Here is a 26,478-nt window from a genome sequence, read left to right as displayed (position 1 = left end):
AGATCTATTTTCCACGTGGAAAGGCGGTGGGAAGTGAGGGCGGGTGTGGGACTCAGGGCCCCAGGCAGCGCCTCCTACGAGAAAGGCTTTGTGGCTGAGAAAGGCGTCAGGGGCGATGCGGAACCCGCTTCTTTCTCCGAGTCTGTCCCAGCGGAAGGAGAACCCAGTTAGCCGGCGGGGGGCTGGGCTCTCAGGCCAAGGGCGGTCCCCCGCTCTGGGCGCCATCCTGGACAGGTCCCTTCCTCCCCGCCGGCCCCGGGGAGGAACCGGGGCTGAACCTGCGGCCTCCAACACCGGGCTGCTGGGTGGGAGCGTTTGCTTAGCTCGGCACAGACTGGGTCCCGGTGCAGCAGCGGCGCCAGGGCGCGGACCGTCTCCGGCCCTCGCTGGTGCCTGGGGCAGGGGCCGGCTCCGAGTCGCCGCCGCCGCTCACCTTCCCGATGTTTCTGCTGCTGTAGGTGTCCAGCAGGTTAATAAACACCCTCTGGATCCGGATAATTTTCTCCGTCGGCGCAGCACCGTCCTCTTCTTCAGCCATGGTGGGAGCCGCTCCGGTTGCTGAGGGGAAAGCGTCCCTTCGGTTGCCAAGGGCGGGTTCCGGGGCCTGGGAGGCGGGGCCGGCCTGGCTCTGGGGGCGGGGCCCGAGGGGCGGAGCTCCAGGTGGACGCCGGCGTGGGGGCGGCGCTCCGAGGCTCTGCGCGCGCAGCGGGGCGCTGTCCGCAGGGACGCCCCGCCCCCCGCGCTGGCGGACGGCGCCTCCGCGTTCGCGGCCCGGGCCCGGCGTCCGTCCCGGAGCCCGCGCGCTACCGGCTTCGCAGTGTGTTTTTCCTTCCCGCGTGCCCGGGGCCCGGGTGGCCGAACCGTTGTCGGGCGGCTCTGAGGGACCCAGGGCTCCGCGGCCCTCGGGCGCGAGGCCACGGCGCTCCCCTGACGGGGGGTGGGTTGTTCTGGAAGGATCTGTGCGAGTGGGTCGGAGGGGCGTCTCCCAGTGCGCGCTTCCCGCGGTGCTGAGAGAAGCGGGAGGACAGCGGCGGGCTCGCGCGCGGAGCTGGGGTGCACCGCGGTTGGCCCCGCAGTCACCCCGGGAATGTGTGCCTCCGTCTCGTTCACGCGCGTTCTTCCCGCACGCCGCGGCTGCGTGGGTGCTGTCTCCAGGGGCGGACGGCGCCGCGGTGGTGGGCGCCGGGATGCCAGACCCTGGCCCCTCTGTTACTCTTTTAAAGGTCTGTTTTGTGTTTGACAGGGAGTTAGACCACGCCTGAGCATCCGCTCGCTGGTTCACCCCGCAATCGGCTGCAGTCGCCAGGGCTGGGCCAGGTGGAAGCGGGAGCCCGGAGCTCCGCCCGGCTTTCCCGTGGTGCAGGGTCCAGCATCGGGCGTCGTCCACCGCCGACACAGGCAGGGCGCCGGGCCCCACGTGCAGCAGCCGGGGCTTGGAATCGAACTGCTCCCAGGGATGCCGGGCTGCGGGCAGCGGCTTACCCCACCGCCGCAAGGCCAGTCACGGCCCTATTTTTTTTTTTTTTTTTTTTTTTGTATTAACTCGTCTTAAAACTGATTTGTTTTGATAAACGGCCAAGTTGTTTGCAAGCTCAGTCAGGAACAGTTGGTAGCACAAAAGTGCTGTCAAGTTTGTTTTTATTTTCACTGTATTTGGGGCCGGAGAGACCAATGGCTTCCACCTGCTCCTTCCCTCTCCAAATGCCCTCAACAGTCAGTGCTTCGCCAGGCTGCAGTCCGGAGCCTGGGCCTCAGTCTAGCTCTTCCACGCGGGGGCGGGGACCCAAGGACTTGAGCTGGCACTGCTGCCTGTCGGGATGTGGGTTACCAAGACTGCGTGAAGCAGAGAGGCGAGGACTTGACCCTGGCACCCGGACATGGGACGCCGGCATCCCGAGCATTGCTTGCCCCCAAGTGCTATCTGTTTAAACAAGTTCATACAAAGTCTGGTAGCAGAGACCCGCGATATGGCTTAGTGGGCGAAGCTGCTGCCTGCAGCGCTGGCATTCTATATGGGTGCCGGTTCGAGTCCCAGCTGCTCCACTTCTGATCCAGCTCTGCTGCTGGGCCTGGGAAAGCAGCAGAGGCGGCCCAAGGCCGTCCACCCAGAGGAAGCTCCTGGCTCTTGGCTTCAGATCAGCCCAGCTCTGGCTGTTGCAGCCACGTGGGAGGTGAACCAGCAGATGGAAGCTTGCTGGCTCTCTCTCTGCAACTCTTTCAATAAATTTTTTTTTAAATTTGGTGGTATTTATTCTTCAACATCTTTTCAAATTATTTGTTCAAATATTCTAAAACTCATTTAATTCCTTATTTTGTTATTATATCCACATTCCTGTATTGACAGGGGTCGGCAAGTACATACTTGGAAAATATTCAACTAGTCATGCTACGGTGACTTGCCTTTCCTTCTTCCTTCCGTGGGTTCACCCCCCGATGGCCGCTAAGGCCGGCGCACCGCGCTGATCCGAAGCCAGGAGCCAGGTGCTTCTCCTGGTCTCCCAAGCACTTGGGCCATTCTCCACTGCACTCCCGGGCCACAGCAGAGAGCTGGACTGGAAGAGGAGCAACCGGGACAGAACCGGTGCCCCACCCAGGACTAGAACCCAGGGTGCCGGCGCCGCACGCGGAGGATTAGCCTAGTGAGCCACGGCGCCGGCCCCCTTCATTCTTATATGACTGCTCCCAGGTAAATGAGCCAGCTCCAGTTATAGAGGGGACAGCTCCGTAAATATATCAAGGAGAATCTGTTGTCAAACCAACTAATATCTTTTCCTTTGCTTTCATATAACCACAAAGTTCATGGGACGGCTTTTATTAATCCAGTTTCTAGGTCTAGCGGTTGGAGCCCGAGGGCCCGGGTTCCGATTCGGCTCCACTGCTCAGTTCCCGGATGTGTCCAGTCTTGGCTGTGTGACCCACAACAGAAAGGCGTTGAAGGACGTTCAGTGTGGCACCTACCACAGTCTAAGTTTTGCTATTCTGTTCTCCTTTCACCCATCAAGCAGCACCTTATTTCTGAATCCTGGAGAGGATGGTGCAGCGTGCGATGGAAGCAGCCAGGGAGCCCTCCAGTAGTCCTGCTGTGAGGATGACCGGCTGCGGGCTCGGAGGAGAGCTGGCAGAGTCCTGGGGAATCGGGTGTGCACTCTCCTATTCCCAGCCCTCCTGTCTCTCCCAGGCTCCTGGAGCAGGGGCAGCGCAGCCTGGCTTGGTGCTTCTGCTGGTTCTCCAGCTGGTTTAAACCTCCCCCATCTATGGAGTTGCGCCTTCTAATCAGTGCACATGTGCTAAAGCGGGTCTGTGGAACTGTAAGGAAAGTGAAAACTACTTTACCACCTAGTGATGACTGTTAATGTGTCACCATCCTCCAGTAAAGCCTTCCGTGTAGAGAGGATCACAGTATGCATAGATTACAGTGTGTATAGATTAGTGTGTACAGTATGTAGATTACAGTGTATATAGATTACAGTATGTATAGATTACAGTGTGTATAGATTAGTGTGTATAGATTGCAGTATGCATAGATTAGTGTATAGATTAGTGTGTATAGATTACAGTATGTACAGATTAGTGTATAGTGTGTATAGATTGCAGTATGCATAGATTACAGTATGTATAGATTACAGTGTGTATAGAATACAGTGTATAGATTGCAGTATGCATAGTTTTGTCGTAGTTTATGTTGTGTGATTTTTCCCCATTGCCATTTTTCATGATTTTTAATGGTTGCCTATTTTTCCATCAAAAGGATATGGCATGACTTTCCACTCTTTGGAGCTTTTCCTATTTTTTATGAGAAAACAGGAGTATCATTGTAGCTCATCTTCTGGTGAATCATTTCCCTAGACAGCACGCTAGTTCCAAGGCAGAATCTTTGCAAAGGCTCCAATATCAGTACCCTCCAATAGAATGCGAAAGTGCCCCTTCACTGAATCCTGGTGTTGTACTTACGTAAGGGAAATCACAAACTTACTAGGGGAAACAGTCCAGTTACTTTTAACTTTCCTTTCTTGGGTTACTGGTTGGATTGAACATCTTTCAAGTGGATGTCCGTATTTAAAAAAATATTTTATAAGTCAGAGAAAGGGAGGAGGGGGGTGGAGGGGAGGGAGATACAGACAGGAGAGATCTGCCATGCATTGGTTCACACTCTTCAAATGCCAATAGCCAGGGCTGGGCCAGACTGAGCCAGGAGCCGGGAATTCAATCCAGGTCTTCCATGTGGGTGGCAGGAATCCTATAACCTTGAGCCATCCCTGCTGCCTTCCAGGGCATGTCATGGGGAGTGGAGCTGGGACTTGAACCCAGGCACTGTAGTGTGAGATTTGTTTCCCAAGTGGCAACTTAGCCACTGCATTGAAGCCCTGCCCTGTGAGTTGCTGGAGCACAGCATCTGCTCACTGTCCTCATTTTTCAAATTGTAAAAATAATATTTTCCTTACAAGAAATCAAGGCTTGGGGCTGGTACTGTGGTGTAGTAGGTTAAGCCCTGCCTGCAGTGCCAGCATCCCATATGGGCACCAGTTCTGAGTCCTGGCTGCTCTACTTCTGATCCAGCTCCCTGCCAATGGCCTGGGAAAGCAGTGGAAGATGGCCCAAGTGCTTGAGACCCTGCACCTGTGTGGGAGACCTAGAGGAAGCTCCTGCCTGGCTCCTGGCTTTGGATCAGCCTAGTTCTGGCCATTGAGGCCATCTGGGGAGTGACCCAGCGGATGGAAGATGTCTCTCTCTGCCTCTCCCTCTCTCTCTAACTCTGCATCCCAAATAAATAAATCTTAAAAAAAAAAATCAAGGCTTGATTTGTCTGGTTAAATTCTTTAAACAGGAGGTAAAAGCGAGGTTTTTCCTACCTGGGTCCTCATGTGTCTCTATGAGGGTCTATTCATGTGTTCATATGGTCCTCATGTGTATGAGGGTCTGTGTTCATGTGGCCCTCATGTGTATCTCTGAGGGTCTGTTCATGTGGTCATATGGTCCTCATGTGTATCTGTGAGGGTCTGTTCACGTGTTCACATGTTCCTCATGTATATCTGTGAGGGTCTGTCCATGTGTTCTCGTGGTCCTCATGTGTATCTGTGAGGGTCTGTCCACGTGTTCATGTGGCCCTCATGTGTATCTGTGAGGGTCTGTTCTTGTTCACATGTTCCTCATGTGTATCTGTGAGGGTCTGTTTGTGGTCATATGGTCCTCATGTATATGAGGGTCTGTTCACAAGTTCATGTGTTCCTCATGTATCTGTGAGGGTCTGTCCACGTGTTCATGTGGCCCTCATATGTATCTGTGAGGGTCTGTTCACAAGTTCACATGTTCCTCATGTGTATATGTAAGGGTCTGTTCATGTTCACGTGGTCCTCATGTGTATTGGTGAGGGTCTGTTCGTGTTCACGTGTTCTTCATGTATATCTGTGAGGGTCTGTTCATGTGGTCATATGGTCCTCATGTGTATCGGTGAGGGTCTGTTCACAAGTTCACATGTTCCTCATGTGTATATGTAAGGGTCTGTTCATGTTCACGTGGTCCTCATGTATATCTGTAAGGGTCTGTTCGTGTTCACATGTTCCTCATGTGTATCTGCGAGGGTCTGTCCACGTGTTCTCATCCTGTTCCTTTTTCATAGTAATAAAAAGAGGGACTCACTTCACTCAATCAAAATGTTACATGCAGAATTCAAAAATGGAAACAGAAGCTCCTGAAGTCAATCATTTATCACAAAATGAACAATTCCAATTTTTAAACACTTTTCTTCATACTTAACTCAAAATGAGTAAACAGAATTTTATTCAAATTTTAGAAATATCATTTACAGTTAGCCTGAGATTAAGCATGAGGAAGTTCAACCTGAAGTTTGACTTCATTGCCCAAACAGCTAAGCATCTGAACATAAAGCTGAGAATGAACATGCATCATCAAACATAATTAAGGAGCCCAATTACGTTTGACAACGACAGCTGATGCAAACTGAACTGCAGTTTGCTCTGGTCCACGTGATCCTCAGAGCCTACAGGTATCTACGCTTTAGTGATTAAAGTATCCGCAAATGACAAATTTATGAAATGTGTCCGGATGCAGACTTTCAGTTCAGCATTTCTACAGCAGCTGCTTTAGGTGACTGTTTAAAAACAACAACTCCCCAACCCTTATTGTTCAACATGTACTGGAGAACACGCAGCAGCATGGTACAGTTTATAAATATCAAGTTCCTGTAATAAAATATAAAATACAGAGTATCCCTTTTTCAAATAGTAAGTCTCTGAATGCTCCATTCATCCTTTGGTTTCAAACCCACACAGTGCACTCGTATCACGTTGTACATTCAGCACTGAGACAGACACTGTACATCTGTTGGGGGAGGAGGGTGCCGTGGGAACACCAAAGCACTGCACTATAGAAAGTAAACGTTGAAGCAAAAATACTTTCTGAATATATCCTGTACATTATGTAAACAAACATTCAGGGTAAGAACCAACACAGGCCAAAATATTGTCTTCTAGGAAACCAGAGTCTCCCTTCTTTTAAGTCACACACACTGAGGATGTTTTTGTTAAGAAAAAGATTGGAGCCTGTTCCTGCATTTGCTTGTGTGCTTAGAGATCTTGGAAACGAGAAATCACTACATTCATTTGTGAACGGTCTGCCCTCTGCTTCGCTGGCTGGCTGCTGAATCAAGGAGCACAGAACTGTCTCAGTCCCTGCTCTTCCTTTAGTACTAGTTAAAGAACAGAATTAGCTCCTCGTTATCATCCGTGTAATCTAGTAATATAAATACATTAAGTGAAGCAGTGAATTTTAAAATTTGTGCAGGGGAAACTAGTTGATTATTTGTTTCCAATAAGGCTAGTAGCAAAATAATTACTACAAAGTCAGTCCAAGCTAGTAGCAAACCCCTGATTTAGCAGGCTGAATCCAAGTTTGAAGTTAGGTAATTGTAATTCCTAAATTACTGTGCAAATCTAGAAACTCCTATGTACAAGAGTGCTGGCAGCATCAAAGCCCTGTGGTAAGAGTACGCAATACTGATCAGGTTTTGAAATGCAAAGATACATGAAGAAATCTGAATGTCTTAATAATGATGTCATAGCAATGGCCTCAGAATTCCCTTAATAAATCAGAAACTAAGACAATTCATTCGTCAATAACGTTCTGAGCCAAAAGCCTAAATCTGAAGCAAGTGATAGACATAAAACCAAAGATGCGTTTCTATTAGGACAATATGCAAGAATTTCAAGCTTGACGTCAACACTCTGCACCAGCAGCGGCCCCTCTGAAAGGAAAGAGCTGAGTCATGACTGTCCCAGCGGCCCCTCTGAAAGGAAAGAGCTGAGTCACGACTGTCCGTCTCTCTTTAGAGCCTCCAGTCTCTGAAGCAGTGCATTTCCAAACGCATCCCGGTAGGCGGGGCTGAGCGTATCCAGCAAGGAGTAGACTGTCTCGTAGTAGGGAGTCTGCAAGTGACCGTCCACTTGGTCAAAGGCATACCCTACCACCTGGAAGGCAAGGCAGCGTGAGTTAGGTGCTCGTTTGCACTGTGACACAGACAGCAAAATCCACGTGTTCACACGGGCCATTCCCTCAAGACACAGTTCTCCACGAACAGTCAGCATCTGTACATTGTAAACGCAATTTATAGTATATACCACACAGCATAGGAACAACACTAGCAAAATGACCCTTTCACAATTTTCTTTCAAAATTTAGGTTTGATTTGCCCACTCCAGCTTCTAAAAGGAATGCAGAAAAAGAATTTTAAAAAACTATACAAAACAGTATTTCATTGTGATGCTAAAACTTGCCTCTGTTTTTTATTTTAAAATTTTTGCCTCTTTTTTACACTATTTAATTCCACACACATTGAGGTCCATTACAATAAGATGCCATATTAGATAATTTAAATTTATTCATATTTCTATCATTATTTAGTTTGGACCCTTTTTATTTAGTTTTACCTTCTGTAAAGAATTCTAAAAATTGTAATTAGTTTAAATAATGGCTAATTAATAATTATTTTACATGACTGCTTAGCTCATCATTGGCAATCTGAAAGGCCAGTTTCATCTGACAGGGAAAGAGGCTCAATCCTCCGAGACAGGATTGTCTTTCTCTGTGAACACAGCTAAAACTTCCCTCTCTAGTGGAACTGTAGGCTATGCCAGGCCTCACCAGTACAGAATGAGGGAAATTTAGTTTTTGCTGACTTTCTAGAGTCTGTAGACTGCCCATATAAACTCTACATTTCTAGGAGGACTTCTGAGTCCACAGAGGACGCGTTACTGCGAAACAGCAGCTGAGCCCTGTGCTACAGAATGGCAGGGGCGGACGCTCGGGGAAGTGCCCACACCCCTCCTGGTCCCGGCTCTCTCCTGGCGGGACGGCTCGGCCGCCCGGCGCATTCCTGGGGCCGTGGGTTCAGGCTTTACTTTTGGTTTGATTTCCAGCTGCTACACAGGACAGCTATCCAATAAAGGCTTGCTCAGGCAGACCGTACGCAAGCTCTGGCTCACCTCCTATGCATCAGGTTTTACAGACGATCCAGATCTTTCAGTATCACTTATTCATGTAACTGTCCTCCAAGTCCTTCGTCAGCTTTTTTATCTCCAGGTTACAGACACAGAAGCAGGGGCTCAGAGGGTAGACCAACTCGCCCAACATCCCTCACATTAAGATGCTGTTCATCACAACCCCTTCTACCTCCCCAGAACCACCTTCTAAGAGAATTCGTTTACTTGGGGTCATTTATCTCTGCCTTTGATTTGCCTATTTATGTTTAAGATCCATTTCTAAACACTATACCACTTGCTACTGTAGCTTTTAGATTTGGAAAGGAGTGCACAAAAGCTAGTTCGCAGGCTAGCCCTAAAACTACGCAGGTAGCTGCCTGGAGGCTGGGAGGGAACTCAGAGTATCCACGACGCTGGCTTTGCAACTTCCTGTCAAGGACCACAGGGCACACACAGACTCATCAGAAGCCAACAGGGCCCTGGGAAACAGAGAAGCCCACACACTGGTCTAATGCGTTGCTATGTGACATTCTGACTTGGCAGCTTCGCCCTCTACCTTACCATCATGTGCAACTACTTAAAAATTTTTGTCATTTTTTAAAATGAAGAAGAATTTGATTAGCACGTTAATGCCGGCACATTTTTAGGGGAGGAAGGTAAGATTTCGAAGCGTACATGCAGCACAGACCGAGCGCATCAGGCAAGCAGCCTTCTCTCTTCCTTATGCTTGGCCTCCCAGCCCCTCTTCCACTCCTCGCACAGCACAGCGAGGCTGCACTGAGAACTACAGTCGCTCACTGCGGTGGGGCCAGGACCTGCCACTTCTCACTGTGCTTTGGCACCTGTTAGCCAACCTCCTTCTAGTCTCCCTGCCCTGGCCCTCCCCAGCCACCGGGGATCACTATTTTAAGCTCAGACTGAACTACTCTCAACACAGAGAAACACAAAATCGAAGATCAACTGATTCGTGGAGTTAAAGCTAAATTTTAGGTTTTTCTAACATCTATCCCTTTGTTCAGCAGGGTGGAGATTTGCGTAGTAGGATGGCTTGGGCTTCTTTTCCGTAACAGGCTGCCTCTCGGGTGGTGCCTTGTACCCTCGCGAGCGCGTGGCTCTGGCTCGGCCTGTGTGAAGAGCTCTCTGGTGCAAGCAGGCTCGGGCGCTCCCGGGGGCACAACGCTGCGCTCTGCTCTAACTCACCCGAGGGCTGGGCACAGCAGAGTCGGGGGGGCGGGGGCACAACGTTGCGCTCTGCTCTAACTCACCCGAGGCTGGGCACAGCAGAGTCGGGGGGGGGCTGGGGCACAACGTTCTGTTCTGCTCTAACTCACCGAGGGCTGGGGCACAGCAGAGTCGGGGGGGCGGGGGCACAACGCTGCGCTCTGCTCTAACTCACCCGAGGCTGGGCACAGCAGAGTCGGGGGGGGCTGGGGCACAACGTTCTGTTCTGCTCTAACTCACCGAGGGCTGGGCACAGCAGAGTCAGGGGGGCGGGGGCACAACGCTGCGCTCTGCTCTAACTTACCCGAGGGCTGGGGCACAGCAGAGTCGGGGGGGGGCTGTTTTCATGGAGGTGGATGAAGATCTTTTCAACACAGCGATGGCAAAACTCACTCATTACAGAGAATGTGTAATTTTGGTGGACACATTTAGCTACAGGTGAATATTAAATTAGTTTTGGGGTTATGATTAAAACAAAATAATATTCTGCAAATCAAATGCTTTCTTGTTTTTGACAAATTTAATTTGTCCATGTTGACTGAAAGGCTAATTCTGAGGAAAAGTTTTCCTTAAGACAAGTTGGGAAGCTCAATGTTCAGTTCCCATTTACACGCTTCCTCCTCCTCACTCCCTCCTCCCTTCTGATAAAGAGATATGGTGCACTTTTATTTCTACAAAGGAAAGTGAGTTACCCTCAGCCCTGCTTCAGTGAGCTCCAGGCAGTACTGGTTCTTTTCCTTCGTTTCCACGTTGATATAGGCCACGTCGTCGGCACAGCGCAGGCTCTTCGAGACGAACATGTTGTTGACAGCAAAGAGAACATCATTTACCACCGCTTCGGCTTCCAGCCTCATGTCTTTCATGTCAGTGCCTTCAAAACCATTAAGGTCTGAACTGTCTTCAAATCCGGACATACTGCTTAGCTCCATGGGATTACAGTCCGTCTCCATTCTGTAAGAAAGCAGACATAAAAACGTGTTTATGGGAAGAGACTCAAAATATTGATTACAATTTGCTTGCCATTGCTACTAAGTCTAAAACATGAGTGAGCTAGTAATGTTGGAGAAAACATTATCTCAAATCATTTAAAGTGGATCTTCATGGCAAAATTAGACGTGTGGGTCTTCAAAAAAATTCTCACTTCCTCACTCTCCCCTAAAATGTCCCACAGTGCTTTGCATTTAAAAATTATAATTTTTAGCTATTTCAAACAGTGCTTCATTAAAAATACCAGTACCTGCTCATTTTTAAATGAAGCTCTTCCTCAAGGATAAATATTTAGAACTGGAACCGCTGAGTCCAAGGACACACTGTTTCAATTTTGGATGCTCCAATCCAGTCTTCAACAAATGGCTCTGCTGATGCATATGCTATCAGCAGAACATGAAGGACTGTATTTTTTTTACCATACACTTTTTAATTTTTAAAAATTATTGACAATTTAAAAGGCACAGACTGAGAACTCACTATTTTAAAACGTGTTTCCTGTATAAACATCTTTCTGGGTGTGTACGGGATCTTTTTAGTTCCCACATCATTTAGCTGTAAAATGCAGAAATAGAAACAAACCCAGGTCGTCTACAATCACAAGTCCCATCCTCACCCACCTCTTAGTCGTTCCCTTCAGAACATGCATATGTGGGGCTTTGCTTAAAGCCTCCCCATCCCAGGACTACATTTAAAAAAATCCCCTAATTGTCTTCTAAATTCTCACTCTCTTATTATCTGTATTTAACTCTTTGATCCATCTGGAATTTGTGTAGCTTTATTTTCCAAATGGATAGTCTACTCTCTCAATACCATTTACCAAGTAACTCATTTTTCACCACTTATTTGAACTGGCCAAATATTATATTTTGGAAAATATTTCTTATGCTTACTTGATCCAACATTATTGCCAGGCTGCTGTGTGGCTGCAGCTGACAGGGATATCCTTGGCAGTGAGTATTGTTAAAATTTGGAATATACAAATGAGCAAAGTTAGTGAATGTGAAAGTGTTTTGGACCGTAAAAAGGGCTTTACAAAAAAAGACATGGTGCTTTCTTTTTATGTGGTAGGCTTTAAGAGCAAGGTAAGCTTCTTATTTCTCTCATCCCCTAAGCACCCCCTATCCTGAGTGCAACGTGACTCCTCATTCGTTCACATATCGAATCAATATTCAGTTCCCGGCTACTTGAGCTCTGTGGTCAAGGTCTGGTCCTTCTTCACTGATACCGGTATTGCACCAGATAGAAGAGTCACTTCTTCCTGACAATGCTAAAAACTTCCATGAACATTTCTGAAGTTACTAACTTGTGCCCTATTTATGTGCTATTCAAAATATTTTAAGTTAGGGGGTTTTAAGTTGGAGGGTTCCTAACCTCAGATGCTCGTTAGAATGGCTTGGGAAGGTTATAAAAACACACATGCATTGACCCCACTGAAGAGACATGGAGTGAAAAATCTCGGGAGCTGGGTATTTTTTCCGAGCTTCCAAGTGGTTCTGTTGGGAAGTCACTGCTCTGCTTCAGGAGCTATCTAGTTCCACCCTGATGCCGCGTGCACATCACCAGGCAACGATGATGAACTATGAAAAGCTACTTTAAAGAAATTACACAGCAAATATACAAATAGTGCGTTCCTCCAAATCTCCTTCAGCCACTTACGAATGCTGGAGCAGTTTGTTAGGTAACTGAAATCTAAAACTGACTTGTGAAAGCATGTGATTTTCTAAAAATTTCTACCTTACTCTATACATAATCAATGTGCCTGTTTAATATATTTGATTTTATATGTCAGAAATGATCTTTTTTTTTTTTTTTACAAGGTTGGTTTTAAATACTCTGGAATGTAATTGCCCATTCTAAATCTATTTTTCTTAAGTAACCAAGTACCTCCATCACAGAGGTCAGAAATAGTAATCATGACATGAAGAAAATGTTTATATGACAGAGTCCAGGAGTCTCTAAGGCTTTTTTATTTGAATAGCAAGAGTCTAATTCCTTGCAGTCAGGACTTTAACAACGAGGAAAGAGGAAGAATCCAGTCCAAGAGTGGAGAAATCCTCACTCGTCACCTAACTTGCTGGCACCGCCTGCAAGAGAGACTGGGAAGAGTCAGGAGAGTTTCTCCAAAATATGGGAATAACATCAAATTCAGAACTTCTGATGAGTTACGGTGATTGACACTTTATTACTGAAGCATTGCACAAATTAGTAACACTTGGAGCTATTAAGGCATTAGTACAACCGATTTTTGTTGGTTGTGACAGCCTCTGCCCCGGCCTATTACCAACCACATGTTCTGACACGCATCATAATGCCCTCTTCCCCTATTTGGTGAAGGAAGGAAGCAATTCAGCCTCACTGACTGTAGCCCCCCGTCACAGACTGTTCTGTCAGTACACGGAACTCGTCCTGATCACTTAGATCCAGACAGCTGTCACAGCCCACAGCCTGCTGCTGCTGGGAGCCAGTAGGCCACAGGCGCTGACAGTGGGAACAGACAGCCAGGAGAGTCACAGAGAAACACAGCCAGAGCCTGATCTGGTTCCCCCTTCCCAGGTATCGGACCCAGTACATCCCCATTAGTTACTGGCAACAGCAGGCATCTGGATTTGGGAGTCTGCCCCAAATGAAAAACTGAAAACTGACCGGCCTAGCTCCACAACAGCCTCATGGAGGGGAAAAGGGTCAAAATGTTTATTTTATTCCTTATTTGAAAGGGGGAGAGAGGATGAATCTTGAAGTGGGGGAGGGGCAGAGCTGGGCACTACGACATGGGATGACCGGTGTCCCAGGCGGTACCCTAACTGCTATGCCAAATGCCTGCCCCAATCTCGTTTCTCTGGAAGAATCTGCCCCCCCCCCCCCATGCAGGCAAAACCAACTTATCATCAGATGAGAACCTAGAGATGAACAGAACCTTCTGTGCTAATGGAAATGCTCTCCGTCGGGGCTGCACAGTCAGCCCTGGTCAAATGTGGCTCTCAAGCACTTGAAGTTTGGCTACTGTGATGGAGGAGCGATTTTAAATTTTTATTTTCATTCTACTACTGTATAGCACAAGTCTAGATATCTGGGAATACGTGTGATGCTATAATGACCTGAGTTTATATTATGGTTAAAAAAAACCCAGTAGATGTAAAGTCATTGAATTAAACTTACAAATGAGTAGCAAAATTTAGAAACTGAGAAACAAATGAATCTTAACAACTCTATGGAGGGGAATAAACCATCATGTTGTTCTACTTCCAACATTTTACAATCTTGTCTAGTTAGACTCTTTATTAATAAAATATCATAATCCACTGTGTACTTATATTCCCAGCACTTTTTTCTAAACACTAGAATATTAATCTACTGTAGCTCTCAGTCTAACTTGGGAAAGAAACAGGCATGTGAAATATACAAATATCAACACCATAATTACATCCAAGAAATGTACTTGAGTGTCCGATAATTACAGAAAACAATGATATATTTTGGTCCTATGACAAACTCCATCACTAAACTTAGGGAACTTGGTTTGGCCATATAACCTCACCGGGCTAATGGTGTTCTCACGTATAAAACAGGGGAAGCAGACAGGAAATTCTGGCCTGTTCTAGGAGATGACATTCTATGACCTAACTATGACATAATTGTTACTTACAATGGAGCTTGACTCATGGTACAAGTCAGTCAAAATAGTCCTAAATAGGCATGGATAAAAATTTATGGGTAAGCAGAAAGGTCTTTACAAATTTTTGTTTATCCGAGAGGCAGAGATGCAGTGTGCAAACTCCAGTCTATTGGTTTACTCCTCAAACGCTCGCAATGGCCAGGGCGGGGACGGGCTGAAGCCAGCTCAGAACTCAGGCCGATCTCCAGTGTGCGGGGCAGAGAACCGTTCACTTGAGCCATGGCTGCTGCCTCCCATGCTCTGCATCAGCAGGAAGCCGGAATGAGGAGCTAGAGCCAGATATTGAAGCCAGGGGCTCCGGAGTGGGACGTGGGTGTCTTAACTGGTCACTCACTGCGACGCTGAATGCCTGCAACAGCATGAAGGATTCTTCCCAGAGCACAGAGCGCCTGGAGGGGTCAGCGCAGGGGCTGGCGGGAAGGTAAGGGAGCCCAGATGAAACACAGGTCGTTCCAGCGAGGCAGGTAGGGAGGCTCAATCTGACAGGCTGTGAATTTGATTTTGATATATTAGGTTGTTTTAACATCTTGAGAATGCAAATACCAATGTCTTTATATTTAGAGAATTTCTTAGTGGCAGTATACAGTTTTTAAATTCAAGATGGCAACTGCCACTTTTTAAGACGTTCAGACCTTTTACGTTTAAAATTACTGTAAATATTGATATGGCTGCATTTAAATCTACTATCTTGCTGCTTGTTTTCTATTTGTCGCATCTGTACTTTACTCCTTTCTCTTTATTTTTCTGCCTACTTTTGTACTGATCAGTTTTTAGGATTTTTTTAAATAAAGGTTTATTTTATTTATTTGAGAGGCAGAGTTACAGAAAGAGGAGAGATTCCGAGAGAGAGCGCTTCCATCTGCTGGTTCACTCCCCGAATGGCCAACACGGCTGGGGCTGGACCAGGCCAAAGCCAGGAGCTTCATCTGGGTCCCCCACGTGGGTGCAGGGGCACAAGGACTTGAGCTGTCAGCTGCTGCTTTCCCAGGCGCATTAGCAGGGAGTTGCACCGGAAGTGGAGAAGCCGGGACTCAAACTGGCGCTCCCAGGGATGCTGGTGTTGGAGACTACAGTGTAACCCACTGCACCACAACACCAGCCCCAGTTTTAGGATTCTATTTTATGTCATTTGGTGGCTTATTAACTATGTTTTTATTGCATGTTTTTGGTGGTTGCATTAGAATTGAGAGTAAACTGAATCTCTATCATAGTGTATCTTCAAATGATATTACACCACATCATATACAAACAGCAAAAGAACACTGCAAGTGTACACTATACAAATAGTACACTATTTTTGTCATTTTCTTCTACATGTTAGAAACTTCATGATACATGTTTTAAAAATATTTAATTATTTGAAAGGCAAAGCTATAGAAAGGCAGAGGCAGAGACAGAGAGAGGTCTTCCATCCACTGGTTCACTCCCCAGATGGCTGCAACGGCTGGAGGTGTACTGATCCGAAGACGGGAGCCAGGAGCTTTTTCCGGGTCCCCCATGCAGGTGCAGAGGCCCAAGGAGTTGGACCATCTTCTACTGCTTTCCCAGGTCATGGCAGAGAGCTGGATTGGAAGTGGAGCAGCCGGGACTCGCCCATATGGGATGTCAGCACTGCAGGTGGTGGCTTTACCTGCTACGCCACAGTGCCAGCCCCCATATGTTATTATTTTTGCTTAAACAGTAATTATTTTTCACAGAGAGTTAGTTGCTAAGAAAAATTATTTCATATTTAACTACATACTTACCACTTCTGGGGCTCCTGATTCCTTTGATCTATGTCCATATGTGTGATGTTCCATTTCTCCTCCTGCCTTAAGGGCTTCCTTCAGCATGCGAGTATGACTGCTGTTGGCCAGTTCTTCCAGTTTTGGTGTGACTGAATGTCTTCTTATTCTCAGTTTTGAAAGATATTTTTGCTGGATTTAGAATCCTAGGTTGATGTTTTTTCCCCCAACTCTTCAAAGATGTTTCTCTACTATCATCTTGCTTGCACTGTACCCCTTGAGAAATACAATGTGTTATCTTAGTGCCTCTTGGTAGTTCTTTTCATTTTTCACTTGGGATCTGTTGAGATTCTTGCTTTTATGGGTTTAGTTTTCAATGAACTTGGTAAAATTTTGGCCATGGTTTATTCAAACATTTATCCGTCTTTCCCCTCTTTGCGCACTCTAATTTCATGTATTAGTCCAGGTGAGAAGCTGAATTCTTCCTGCTCTGTTCATGTTTTCAGTTCTACGTTTCATTTTGAGTGTAAGTGTGTGTGCCGTGACGTTCTGGTCAGCAATGAATGGAACTGATGCCAATGGTCTTCTGAGAGTGTATCAGCCTCGGAAGTTGTGGCTTTCTTAGTTTGTGTAAATACACTCTGATGTTTGCACAATGACAAAATTACCGAATGCTGCATTTCTCAGAAAACAGCCCTGATGTTAAGTGACACAGGACTGAAGCTTCAAGGGCTAGATCTTTAAGTTTGCTGATCTTTTCCTCTGCAGTATCTAAGTTATGTGTATTTATAAAAAACATTAGTGTTAAATTTCTCAATATTAGCTTACATTTCTTGATATTTTCTCTGGTTGTGAACATGTGAAATACTTTCAATGTCGTTTGCTAGTTTTGTTGTTCCCTCTGCGTTAATTTCAATTTACAGAATTTTCTCCTCGTTATGGGTTATATTCTGCTGCTTTGCATGCCTGGTAATTTTTGGTTGGATGTTAGACATTATGAATTTGGTGCTAGGTATTTGTATGTTCCTACAACATTAATGAGTATTACCCTGTGATTTGTTTATTTGGAAACAGCTTGATCCTTCTGGGTCTTGCTGTTAGACTTCTTTAGCTGGTACCAGAGCTACATTTAGTCTTTGATGAATTTCGCTCCATTACAGAAACAAAATCTGAGTATTCAATGCTTTGTGAGTCACGAGATTTATCACGTGACAGAACAGGACTGTCACTGGACCTGCTCGAGCTCAGGAAACTTTCCTGTTAATTCTCCTGGGTAGTTTTCCCCCCAGCTTTGGGTAGCGTCCTCATGTGGTGACTGGTGCAGCTGCAGGCAGGAGGGGGACCCTCTGTGTACTTCTATGGCTCTTGCTTTCTGTGAAGCTCTCTACTTCTGAGCATTCTGTCCAAGCTGCCTTGGCCTTTCTGGACTCCTTGTGCCATGTCTTTAATTCAGGAAGAACAGAACCACGAGGTTTTGCCAACCAGTGCCAGAATGGAACCTCTCCAGGCAAACAAAACAAAACAAAAAACAACCACAAAAAATTGGGCAACAGAATCACTTTGTTTGTATCTGCTCTGTCAGGAATCACTGCCTGTTACCTGATGCTCAAAGTCTTGAAAGTGGAAATCTACCAGTCACCTGCAATTCTATGTCATCAGTTTTTGTTTCATTGACCCTGGTCTCTCCTATATTACCCTGAACCAACTCTAGCGTCTTGTTGGTTCCTCCCTGAATGAATTAAATACATCTCTGTACGTGCTTACTACACTTCTGTATAACATTCATGTTCTGTCAGCCCTTCATGGGAGTCAACTGTGGAGTAGGAATATTCATACAAATTCCTGTGTGTGTAGTAATCACAATTTATTTCCATGTCACTCTGTCAACAATACATTGTTTTACTTGCATAACATTGTATTAGGAATTGTAAGTAATCTAGAGATGATTTAAAGTATAAAGGAGAATATGTGTACATTATATGCAAATACCACTATATTTTTTTTTAAGGGAATTCAGCATCTGTGGATTTTGGTGTCTGAGGGAGGTCCTGGAACGAATCCCCTGTGGAGACTGAGAGAAGACTTTATTTTCACACTACTTAGAAGACTTTCAATCCTTTCAAAGCCAGCTCAGAAACACCTCCTTCAGGATTCCGTATCTGACCTCCAGATGGACTCAATCACTGTCATGCTCCGCACGTCGGCACTGACGCTGCCGTTCTGCACCTTGCTGTAGGCCTGCAGGCCCATGAAGAGACAAGTCTTCACTGAACATTTTCTGAATGAATCAACCACAGGACTGTTCTAACTCTTGGCTTCTCCGCTGTGGCACTCAGTTCTGTGACAAGTGGTATAGGAAGCCACAGGATAAACATGGTAGATATTCTTAGAAAATGCACGCCACCATTATAGCATCAATGTTACGTAATACGATGCAAACCTGCCAAAAGATTTAATGAAGAAAACCACAAACGTTTGGATGTCTCAAGCCATTTGTTTTGCTTCTGACAGGAATATCTGAACAAGAAATACGTGGGTAAAAGGTAAGTTTGAGAAGACTGCCCTAACCCAAGGAATTAACTTGAAAAGAGGAATTCCAGGGCTGTGGTTACTTAGGCGCTCTCTCTGTCTCTCCCAAGATTTATTTATTTAAAAGTCAGAGCTAACAGAGAGGTAGAGAGACAGATCTTCCCATCTGCTGGTTCACTCCCCAGATGGCTGCAATGGTCAGGGTGGGGCCAGAACAGGGTGGGGCTGACGTCAGAAGCCAGGAGCTTCATGTGGGTCTCTCCCTCATGGGTGGCAGGTACCTGAGTACATATGCCGTCTTCTGCTGCTGTCCCAGGCACATTAGCAGGGTGCTGGATTGGAAGTGGACTTGAGGCCAGCGCCGCGGCTCACTAGGCTAATCCTCCGCCTAGCAGCGCCGGCACACCGGGTTCTAGTCCCAGTCGGGGCGCCGGATTCTGTCCCGGTTGCCCCTCTTCCAGGCCAGCTCTTTGCTATGGCCCGGAAGTGCAGTGGAGGATGGCCCAAGTGCTTGGGCCCTGCACCCCATGGGAGACCAGGAAAAGCACCTGGCTCCTGGCTCCTGCCATCGGATCAGCGCGGCGCGCAGGCCGCAGCGCGCCGGCCGCGGCGGCCATTGGAGGGTGAACCAACGGCAAGGGAAGACCTTTCTCTCTGTCTCTCTCTCTCACTGTCCACTCTGCCTGTCTAAAGAATAAAAAAAAAAAAAAAAAAAAAAGGAAGTGGACTTGAACTGGCGCCCACAGGGTTGCTAGGTTCACAGGTGGCAGCTTTATCCACTGCACAACACTGGCTCCTAATTTTTTTTTTAACTCTTTCTGTGTCAGTTATGCTACTGTTCTCTGTTACAAGTTAGGATAATAGTTTTCATTTTTAAAACATCCTAATTTTTCTACAGCACAAAGGAAATCCATTATTTAAGAAATATCTATTTTTTTTTTTTTTTTGACAGGCAGAGTGGACAGTGAGAGAGAGAGAGACAGAGAGAAAGGTCTTCCTTTTGCCGTTGGTTCACCCTCCAATGGCCGCCGTGGGCGGTGCGCTGTGGCCAGCACACTGCGCTGATCCGATGGCAGGAGCCAGGTACTTCTTCTGGTCTCCCATGGGGTGCAGGGCCCAAGCACTTGGGCCATCCTCCACTGCACTCCCTGGCCACAGCAGAGAGCTGGCCTGGAAGAGGGGCAACTGGGACAGAATCCGGCGCCCCGACTGGGACTAGAACCCGGTGTGCCGGTGCCGCAAGGCGGAGGATTAGCCTAGTGAGTTGCGGCACCAGCTAAGAAATATCTATTATTACATGTATGTATTGTTCTAATAATGAAAAGCTGACAAATACATCTTGAATTTTTAAAACACATAACATTTAATGTTTTCAATAGCCCTGAGATATGTACACATTTATGTTGAAATGAAAAAATTTAAATCAGAATCATTTATAGTATCACAAATAGGAAGCATTTGTATTTCAAAAAAAGTTATTTTTCCATTTCTACATCAGTTTATTGAATTGCTGCGCACCTGATTCGCAGCAATGACAGAGACATATATTCCACTAGGAACACAAATCAAGCCACCAGGATTGTACAGTGTTTTCTGCTGATTAAGAAATTAGCTTGGGAGCCGGCGCCGTGGCTCAATAGGCTAATCCTCCACCTTGCGGCGCCGGCACACCGGGTTCTAGTCCCGGTTGGGGCGCCGGATTCTGTCCCGGTTGCCCCTCTTCCAGGCCAGCTCTCTGCTATGGCCAGGGAGTGCAGTGGAGGATGGCCCAGGTGCTTGGGCCCTGCACCCCATGGGAGACCAGGAAAAGCACCTGGCTCCTGGCTCCTGCCAGGATCAGCGCGGTGCGCCGGCTGCAGCGGCGGCCATTGGAGGGTGAACCAACGGCAAAAGGAAGACCTTTCTCTCTCTGTCTCTCTCTCTCACTGTCCACTCTGCCTGTCAAAAAAAAAAAAAAAAAAAAAAAAAAAAAAAAAAGAAATTAGCTTGGGGCCAGTGTGGTATTATGGGTAAAGCCGCCACCTGTGATGCCAGCATCCCAAATGGTTTGTGCCCTGGCTGCTCCATTTCTGACACGGCTCCCTGCTATCGGCCTGGGAGAAGAGTGGAAGATTGCACAAGTGCTTGGGCCCCTGCCACCCATGCGGGAGACTTTGCATGAAGCTCCTGGCTTCAACCAGGCTCCGCCCTGGCCATTGTGGCCACTTGCGGAGTGAACCAGAGGATGGAAGACCCCTTTCTATGTAACTGACTTTCAAATAAATAAATACTAAATTTTTTTAATGTTAGCTCAAGGTAAAGAAATTTAGTGTTAATATGAGGTCAGTTAAACTGTAAATAACCAGTGACATTACCATCCAGTGAACTTTCCCTTCAAAACCAGAAATTGTGAATGCGATTCTAAGAAAAGACGCCTTTTTTTTTTTTTTAAGATTTATTTTTATTTATTTGAAAGAGTTAGAGAGAGAGAGGTCTTCCATCCGATGGTTCACTCCCTAAATGGCCGCAACGGCCAGAGCTCCGCCGATCAGAAGCCAGGAGCCAGGAGCCTCCTCTGGGTCTCCCACGCAGGTGCAGGGGCCCAAGGACTTGGACCATCCTCTACTTCTATCCCAGGCCATAGCAGAGAGCTGGATCAGAAGAGGAGCAGCTCGGACTAGAACTGGTGCACATATGGGATGCCGGTGCCTCAGGCCAGGACTTTAACCCGCTGTGCCACAGTGCCGGCCCCAGAAAAAAACTCTTAAAAATTGAATGTTTGATGGGGTTGGTGCTGCGGCGCAGTGGGTTAAAGTCTGCAGTGCTGCATCCCATATGGCCACTGGTTCATGTCCAGGCTGCTCCACTTCTGATCCAGATGTCTGCTGTGGCCTGGGAAAGCAGAAGATGGCCCAGGTCCTTGGGCCCCTGTACCCACATAGAAGACCCAGAAGAAGCTCCTGGCTCTGGATCAGCATAGCTCTGGCCGTTGCAGCCAACTGGAGAGTGAACCAGCGGATGGAAGACCTGTCTCTCTGTCTCTACCTCTCTCTGTAACTCTTTCAAATAAATAAAACTTTAAAAAAAAATTGAATGTTTGAAAAACATACAAGAATCCAAGTTTACTATTTCTATAGTTTTATAAGAAATCAGGATTATTTGGCACTATATTTAAATGAAGTACACTTGTATTCTAACCAACATGAGACAAATCAGTATCTAAAGAGGAATGAGGGCCGGCACTGTGGCGCAGCAAGTTAACACCCTGGCCTGAAGCGGCGGCATCCCATATGGGCACTAGTTCAAGACTCAGCTGCTCCACTTCTGATTCAGCTCTCTGTTATGGCCTGGGAAAGCAGTAGAAGATGGCCCAAGTCCTTGGGCCCCTGCACCTGCGTGGGAGACCCAGAGGAAGCTCCTGGTTCCTGGCTTTGGATCGGCGCAGCTCTGGCCACTGTGGCCAACCAGAGAGTGAACCATCAAATGGAAGACCTCGCTCTCTCTCTGTGTAACTCTGACTTGCAAATAAATAAATAAATCCTTAAAAAAAAGTTATGAAATAGAAAACCTCATTGCCTTGCTTTTAAACTTGAAATGGGTTTTCTACCAGACTCTGAGCTATATTCCACAGCCAGCACTTTGAAGAACTGGAACCCCTTATACTTGCTGTCAGGTATTCTGCTAGATTGTACCACCTTGTACATTTCCAAAGCGACTTCTTAACAACATCATACATTCATTATTTAGGAGCCAGGTTTTTCTCCATCTGTTGGTATTAATTTAGGCTGTGTTCAGTGTTTTTCAAGGATTCATGGAATTGATTACCAAGATACTGATTACTAAAACCCTTTAACCTCGACTCAATTTACTAGATTTTGTTTTGCTTCATCACAGACTCACTGCAGTGGTCAGAGTAATCTTTGATGACAAGAACATGGGCACACGGAGATACACAGAGTCTGACAAGAACAGCACCAGGAAGGTTTCGGGAGCAGCAGAGAGATCACAACACCCATCCTGGAAGTCTGACTCGTCAGCTGACACTACAGCGGTCAGCAGTGGGCTGGCGCCGTCCTTCTCCTCATAGCATACGTACAGTCCGGGAACTCCTCTCAACACCACTGAGCAGGGACCACAGTCACTGCTGTGTGGTGCTCCATCGGCCCTCAAGCAGACTGACTGGTGCTAGACTCTTCGATCTGCCCCTTAGTTACACCGGGACTCGCGGCAAGATATCTTCCTGTCTCTCACTCCGTGTTCCTTCTCTCTAAAATGATGCTAATTATAGCACCTACCTTAAAGTGAAATTGAAAGAACTAAATGAATGATAATATGGAAATCGTTTAGAGTGGTGCTGAGCACATGGTAAGCTCAGTAAATATTATCTTTTAATTATTACATATTTTTTTTAAATGAAGTACCAGGGCCGGCACTGTGGCACAGCAGGTTAATGCCCTGGCCTGAGGGACTGGCATCCCATATGGGCACCTGTTTTGAGACCTGGCTGCTCCACTTCCGATCCAGCTCTCTGCTATGGCCCAGGTCCTTGGGCCCCTACACCCGTGTGGGAGACCTGGAAGAAGCTCATGGCTCCTGATCAGCCCAGTTCCGGCCGTTGTAGCCATTTGGAGAGTGAATCAGTGGATGGAAGACTTTTCTCTCTCTCTGCCTCTGTCTCTCTGTAACTCTGCCTTTCAAATAAATAAATTAAAAAAAAAAGTATCTAAGAATATCTTTAGGGAAGACAGTGCTGACCATTACACTCAAGCCAGCTGACTCCAAGGTCAACGCTCCTAACATTTTGCAGGGTGGCTGCTGCTGCTGTCCTGTGCGACTCAAGAGCACTGGGACCGGCAGCCTCCACGTCACATTCCTGCTACTTCAGATGCAAATCTTAAAAGAGGTCAAAACCTCTTTTTGGCGTTTCTCTTATTTTCCACCTAACATGGTGAAGGATGATTGTTCTGAAGTGACCTATTTAGCTTCTGATGTATAGCTTCTACTCTGTCACTTTAAACTCTTCAATATAATTCTTAAAAAGCTGACAAAATGTGGTTGGGTAATTAATTATTCTCATCTACCTCAATCAATGTCAGGTGTTAATATTTTGTGCTAGGTACTCTGTCTTCCATAAACACAAACATAGCACTGTGTCTGGGGATGAGTTTGTGTCCTGTTTGGGCTACAGGGATAATAATGACTGGTCCCAAACCTTAACATTTATCTTAGGGCTAGCGTTGTGGCACAGAGTTATGCCACAGTCTGCAACACTGGCATTCCATATGAGTGCTGGTTTGAGTACCAGCTGCTCCACTTCTTACCAGCTCCCTGCTAATGTACATGGGAGAGCAGCAAAGATGGCCCAAGCACTTGGGCCCCTGCCACCCACGTGGGAGACCCACATGGAGTTCCAGCCTCCTGGCTTCTGTCTGACCCAGCCCTAAGCATTTCAGCCATTTGGGGAGTCAACCAGCTGGTGAAAGATCTCTCTCTGTATCTCCCTAACACTGCCCTTCAAATAAATAAAGAAAATTAAAAAAAAATTATGTTGAAATTCTCCTGAAAAGCATAAAATGCACAAGGAAGCATTTAACACTTTAAATGGAAAAAACCTTCAATTTTAATTTTCCTTTCTGATAAGTGAAATTGCAAGCATCCGTTGACAGTCTGAATGTATTCTACATTGCTAAAGAAACCATGTATTTAAGTCATCGGAAGTAAGTCCAAATCATATTGCTAGGTCAGAAGCCCAGTTCAAAGCTCTCAAGGCCTATTCTACTGCCCTCTCAGATGAGAGCCCAATTTTCATTTTATTATTTATTTATCTGAAAGGCAGAGAGAGAGAGAGTGAGTGAGCGAGAGAGAGGTTTTCCATCCACTGGTTCACTCCTCAAATGGCCACAACAGCTGGGGCCAGGCCAGGCACTTCTTCCAGGTCTCCCATGTGAGTGCAGGGGCCCAGTCCTCCGCTGCCTTCCCAGGTGCCTTAGCAGGGAGCTGGACTGGAAGTGGAGCAGCAGCACCCAATGGGCTGCCTGCTGTACCACAAGGCAGGCCCCCACCTTTGACTTTTCATATCATTTTCTTTATTCTGCTTTTAGGGAGCCTATTTGCTTCAACAAATATCCAGAACCTAACTGCTTCTAACAGGTTTCACTGCTACCACTCTGGTCCAAGCCACCGTCATCTTTCGCCTGCATTACTGCAACACCGTCCTAACTGGTCTCGCTCTGTTCACCTTGGACCCGCCCACCCCCACGCCAGCCTATTCTCAACACCGCAGTTAGCAGGATCCTGCAAACTGAGGCCAGAGGATGTCACTCCTCTCCTCAACCCTCCCATTCAGCCAGAGTGAGAGCCAAAGGCCCAGAACCCTGCAAGACTTCCCGTCCCTCCTCCCAGTCTCTTCTTCCTATTTTACTCACGATTCCCCTTCAACCATCACGCTCGCTCCTCCCCCGTGTGGGGAGACCAACTCTCCAAACACCTGTGCACCTTGCATTCTCCACGTCTCTGCCAAATGTCACCTAGTTGGAGAACACCTTCTCTCACCGTCCGAGGCAAGACAGGCAAACCTCTCGCCTCTGCCCCGCCCGCTGTCTTTCCCTGCCACAGCGCTCACCGCCCCATGGCACGCTGTTACCTATTTCCCCTCCCTTCAACAAAGGGCTCCATGAGAGCAGAGACTTCGCTGTCCCACCGTGGTGTCCCCGGCACTTGGCGCGCAGCCAGTAAACGTTTCCTACTGAGTGAACCCCCGCCCCCCCCATCCACACTTTAGAACCGCAGCTCCCGGGACGCTCTGATCTTCGCACACGGAACTGCACCGACTTCCACTCTCTGGACCCCCGGTAAGCGCTTCCCCACGAACGCGGCGCCAGGGAAGGGTCGCTACTGAGGACACTCGGGCTGAGTCTACAACAGGGAGGGGCACCGAGGACCCCGGGGGCCGCACGGTCCCCACGCGGAGAAGCCAGCGTGGACGGGAACGCAACCTCTCCCCATCCGCCAACGCTTCGGGGCTCTGTTAGTGCTTCCAAGGCTTTCGCGAAACAGTTACCGAGACGGTCAGCACTGTCCTCAGCCCCGCGAATTCACTACCCCACGGCAGGTGCACGGGTGTCAGGGCTTCACGTCCGCTCACCTTCCTAACGATCATCCTCGGACTAAGACACGTTAATACCCTCCCCCTTGCGAAGGAGGCTCGGCGAGCCCGGGGCCGAGCGGTCGCAGGCGCGCACCAGGGCCACGACGCCGACCCGGGACCCCAGCGCGGGTCCCCGGCGGTCAGCGGGCCCTGCCGTCGACCCGAGGCGGCAGTTCTGGCCGCAGATGCTCCAACTCCCGAGTTTCCCGGTCGCTGGTGCCACACGCCCCGGAGGAGCTCGGCGCGCCGCCGGCCGCCGGCCGGCTCCGGGAACAATACCTGAGGAGGCGGGGGCGGACCCTCGGCGCCCAGCGGGCGGGCGCGGAGGCCCGAGGGGCGCCCCGGTCCTCCCCAGCCAGACAGCGGCGCTCCGAGCCGCCGCGCCCGGGGCCCCCGACGACCCGGGCCCGCCCGACCCCTCTCGGCCTGCCGGCCCCGCAGCTCGGGCCTGCCGCGCCGCAGCCCCCGTCCGGGCGGCCCCACGGCCCGCCCGTTCCCCTGAGTCCCCCGCCGCCGCCGCCGCCCGCTCACCTGCGCTCGCCCGCCTTCTCCTCTTCCTCCCTCGGGAGGCCGCCGGAGCCGGCCCGCGGCACCGCCCCCTCGGAGCCGGAACTGCTCCGGCCCCGGCTCTTCTTCCCGCCTCCCTCGGCCCCCAGTGTGGCGTCACTTCCGCCTGCGCCCGGCCGCGCGCGTGCGCGTGAGGCGCCTTGGGCTCTCGCG

General features: G+C 48.1%; 2 protein-coding genes across 12 annotated transcripts in view; both read right to left on the bottom strand.

The window, feature by feature from the left end:
- Positions 1–646, bottom strand: part of AK7 (adenylate kinase 7) — a 64,974-nt gene extending 64,328 nt beyond the window's left edge. Inside the window, exon 1 of one of the 4 annotated variants that reach the window (XM_070065611.1) lies at positions 434–646. In XM_070065611.1, coding sequence (XP_069921712.1) covers positions 434–538 — 105 coding nt within the window. In that variant the 5' untranslated portion in view covers positions 539–646. The remainder of the gene's footprint in view (positions 1–433) is intronic. The other 3 variants (XM_070065609.1, XM_070065612.1, XM_070065610.1) reach the window with 3 other exon arrangements.
- A 5,092-nt stretch (positions 647–5,738) lies between these two features.
- GSKIP (GSK3B interacting protein) lies at positions 5,739–26,423 on the bottom strand. 8 transcript variants are annotated; one of them, XM_070065618.1, is made up of 5 exons: positions 26,290–26,414; positions 25,037–25,138; positions 14,714–14,866; positions 10,409–10,667; positions 5,739–7,484 (listed from the first exon to the last, which is right to left on the bottom strand). In XM_070065618.1, the coding sequence occupies exons 4-5, from the start codon at positions 10,664–10,666 to the stop codon at positions 7,323–7,325; spliced, it is 420 nt and encodes a 139-aa protein (XP_069921719.1). In that variant the 5' UTR covers position 10,667; positions 14,714–14,866; positions 25,037–25,138; positions 26,290–26,414; the 3' UTR covers positions 5,739–7,322. The 8 variants fall into 8 exon arrangements, with proteins under 8 accessions (XP_069921719.1, XP_069921714.1, XP_069921715.1 ...); XM_070065613.1 differs by lacking the exon at positions 25,037–25,138 and adding an exon at positions 16,125–18,543 and having other exon boundaries at positions 14,703–14,866; positions 26,290–26,397; XM_070065614.1 differs by lacking the exon at positions 14,714–14,866.
- Positions 26,424–26,478: the final 55 nt, after the last annotated feature.

The sequence above is a fragment of the Oryctolagus cuniculus genome, chromosome 20, assembly GCF_964237555.1.
Source record: "Oryctolagus cuniculus chromosome 20, mOryCun1.1, whole genome shotgun sequence".
NCBI classification, from domain to species: Eukaryota; Metazoa; Chordata; class Mammalia; order Lagomorpha; family Leporidae; genus Oryctolagus; species Oryctolagus cuniculus.
The sequence above is the reverse complement of the archived record's forward strand: the minus strand, read 5'-3'. Positions and strand labels throughout refer to the sequence as shown.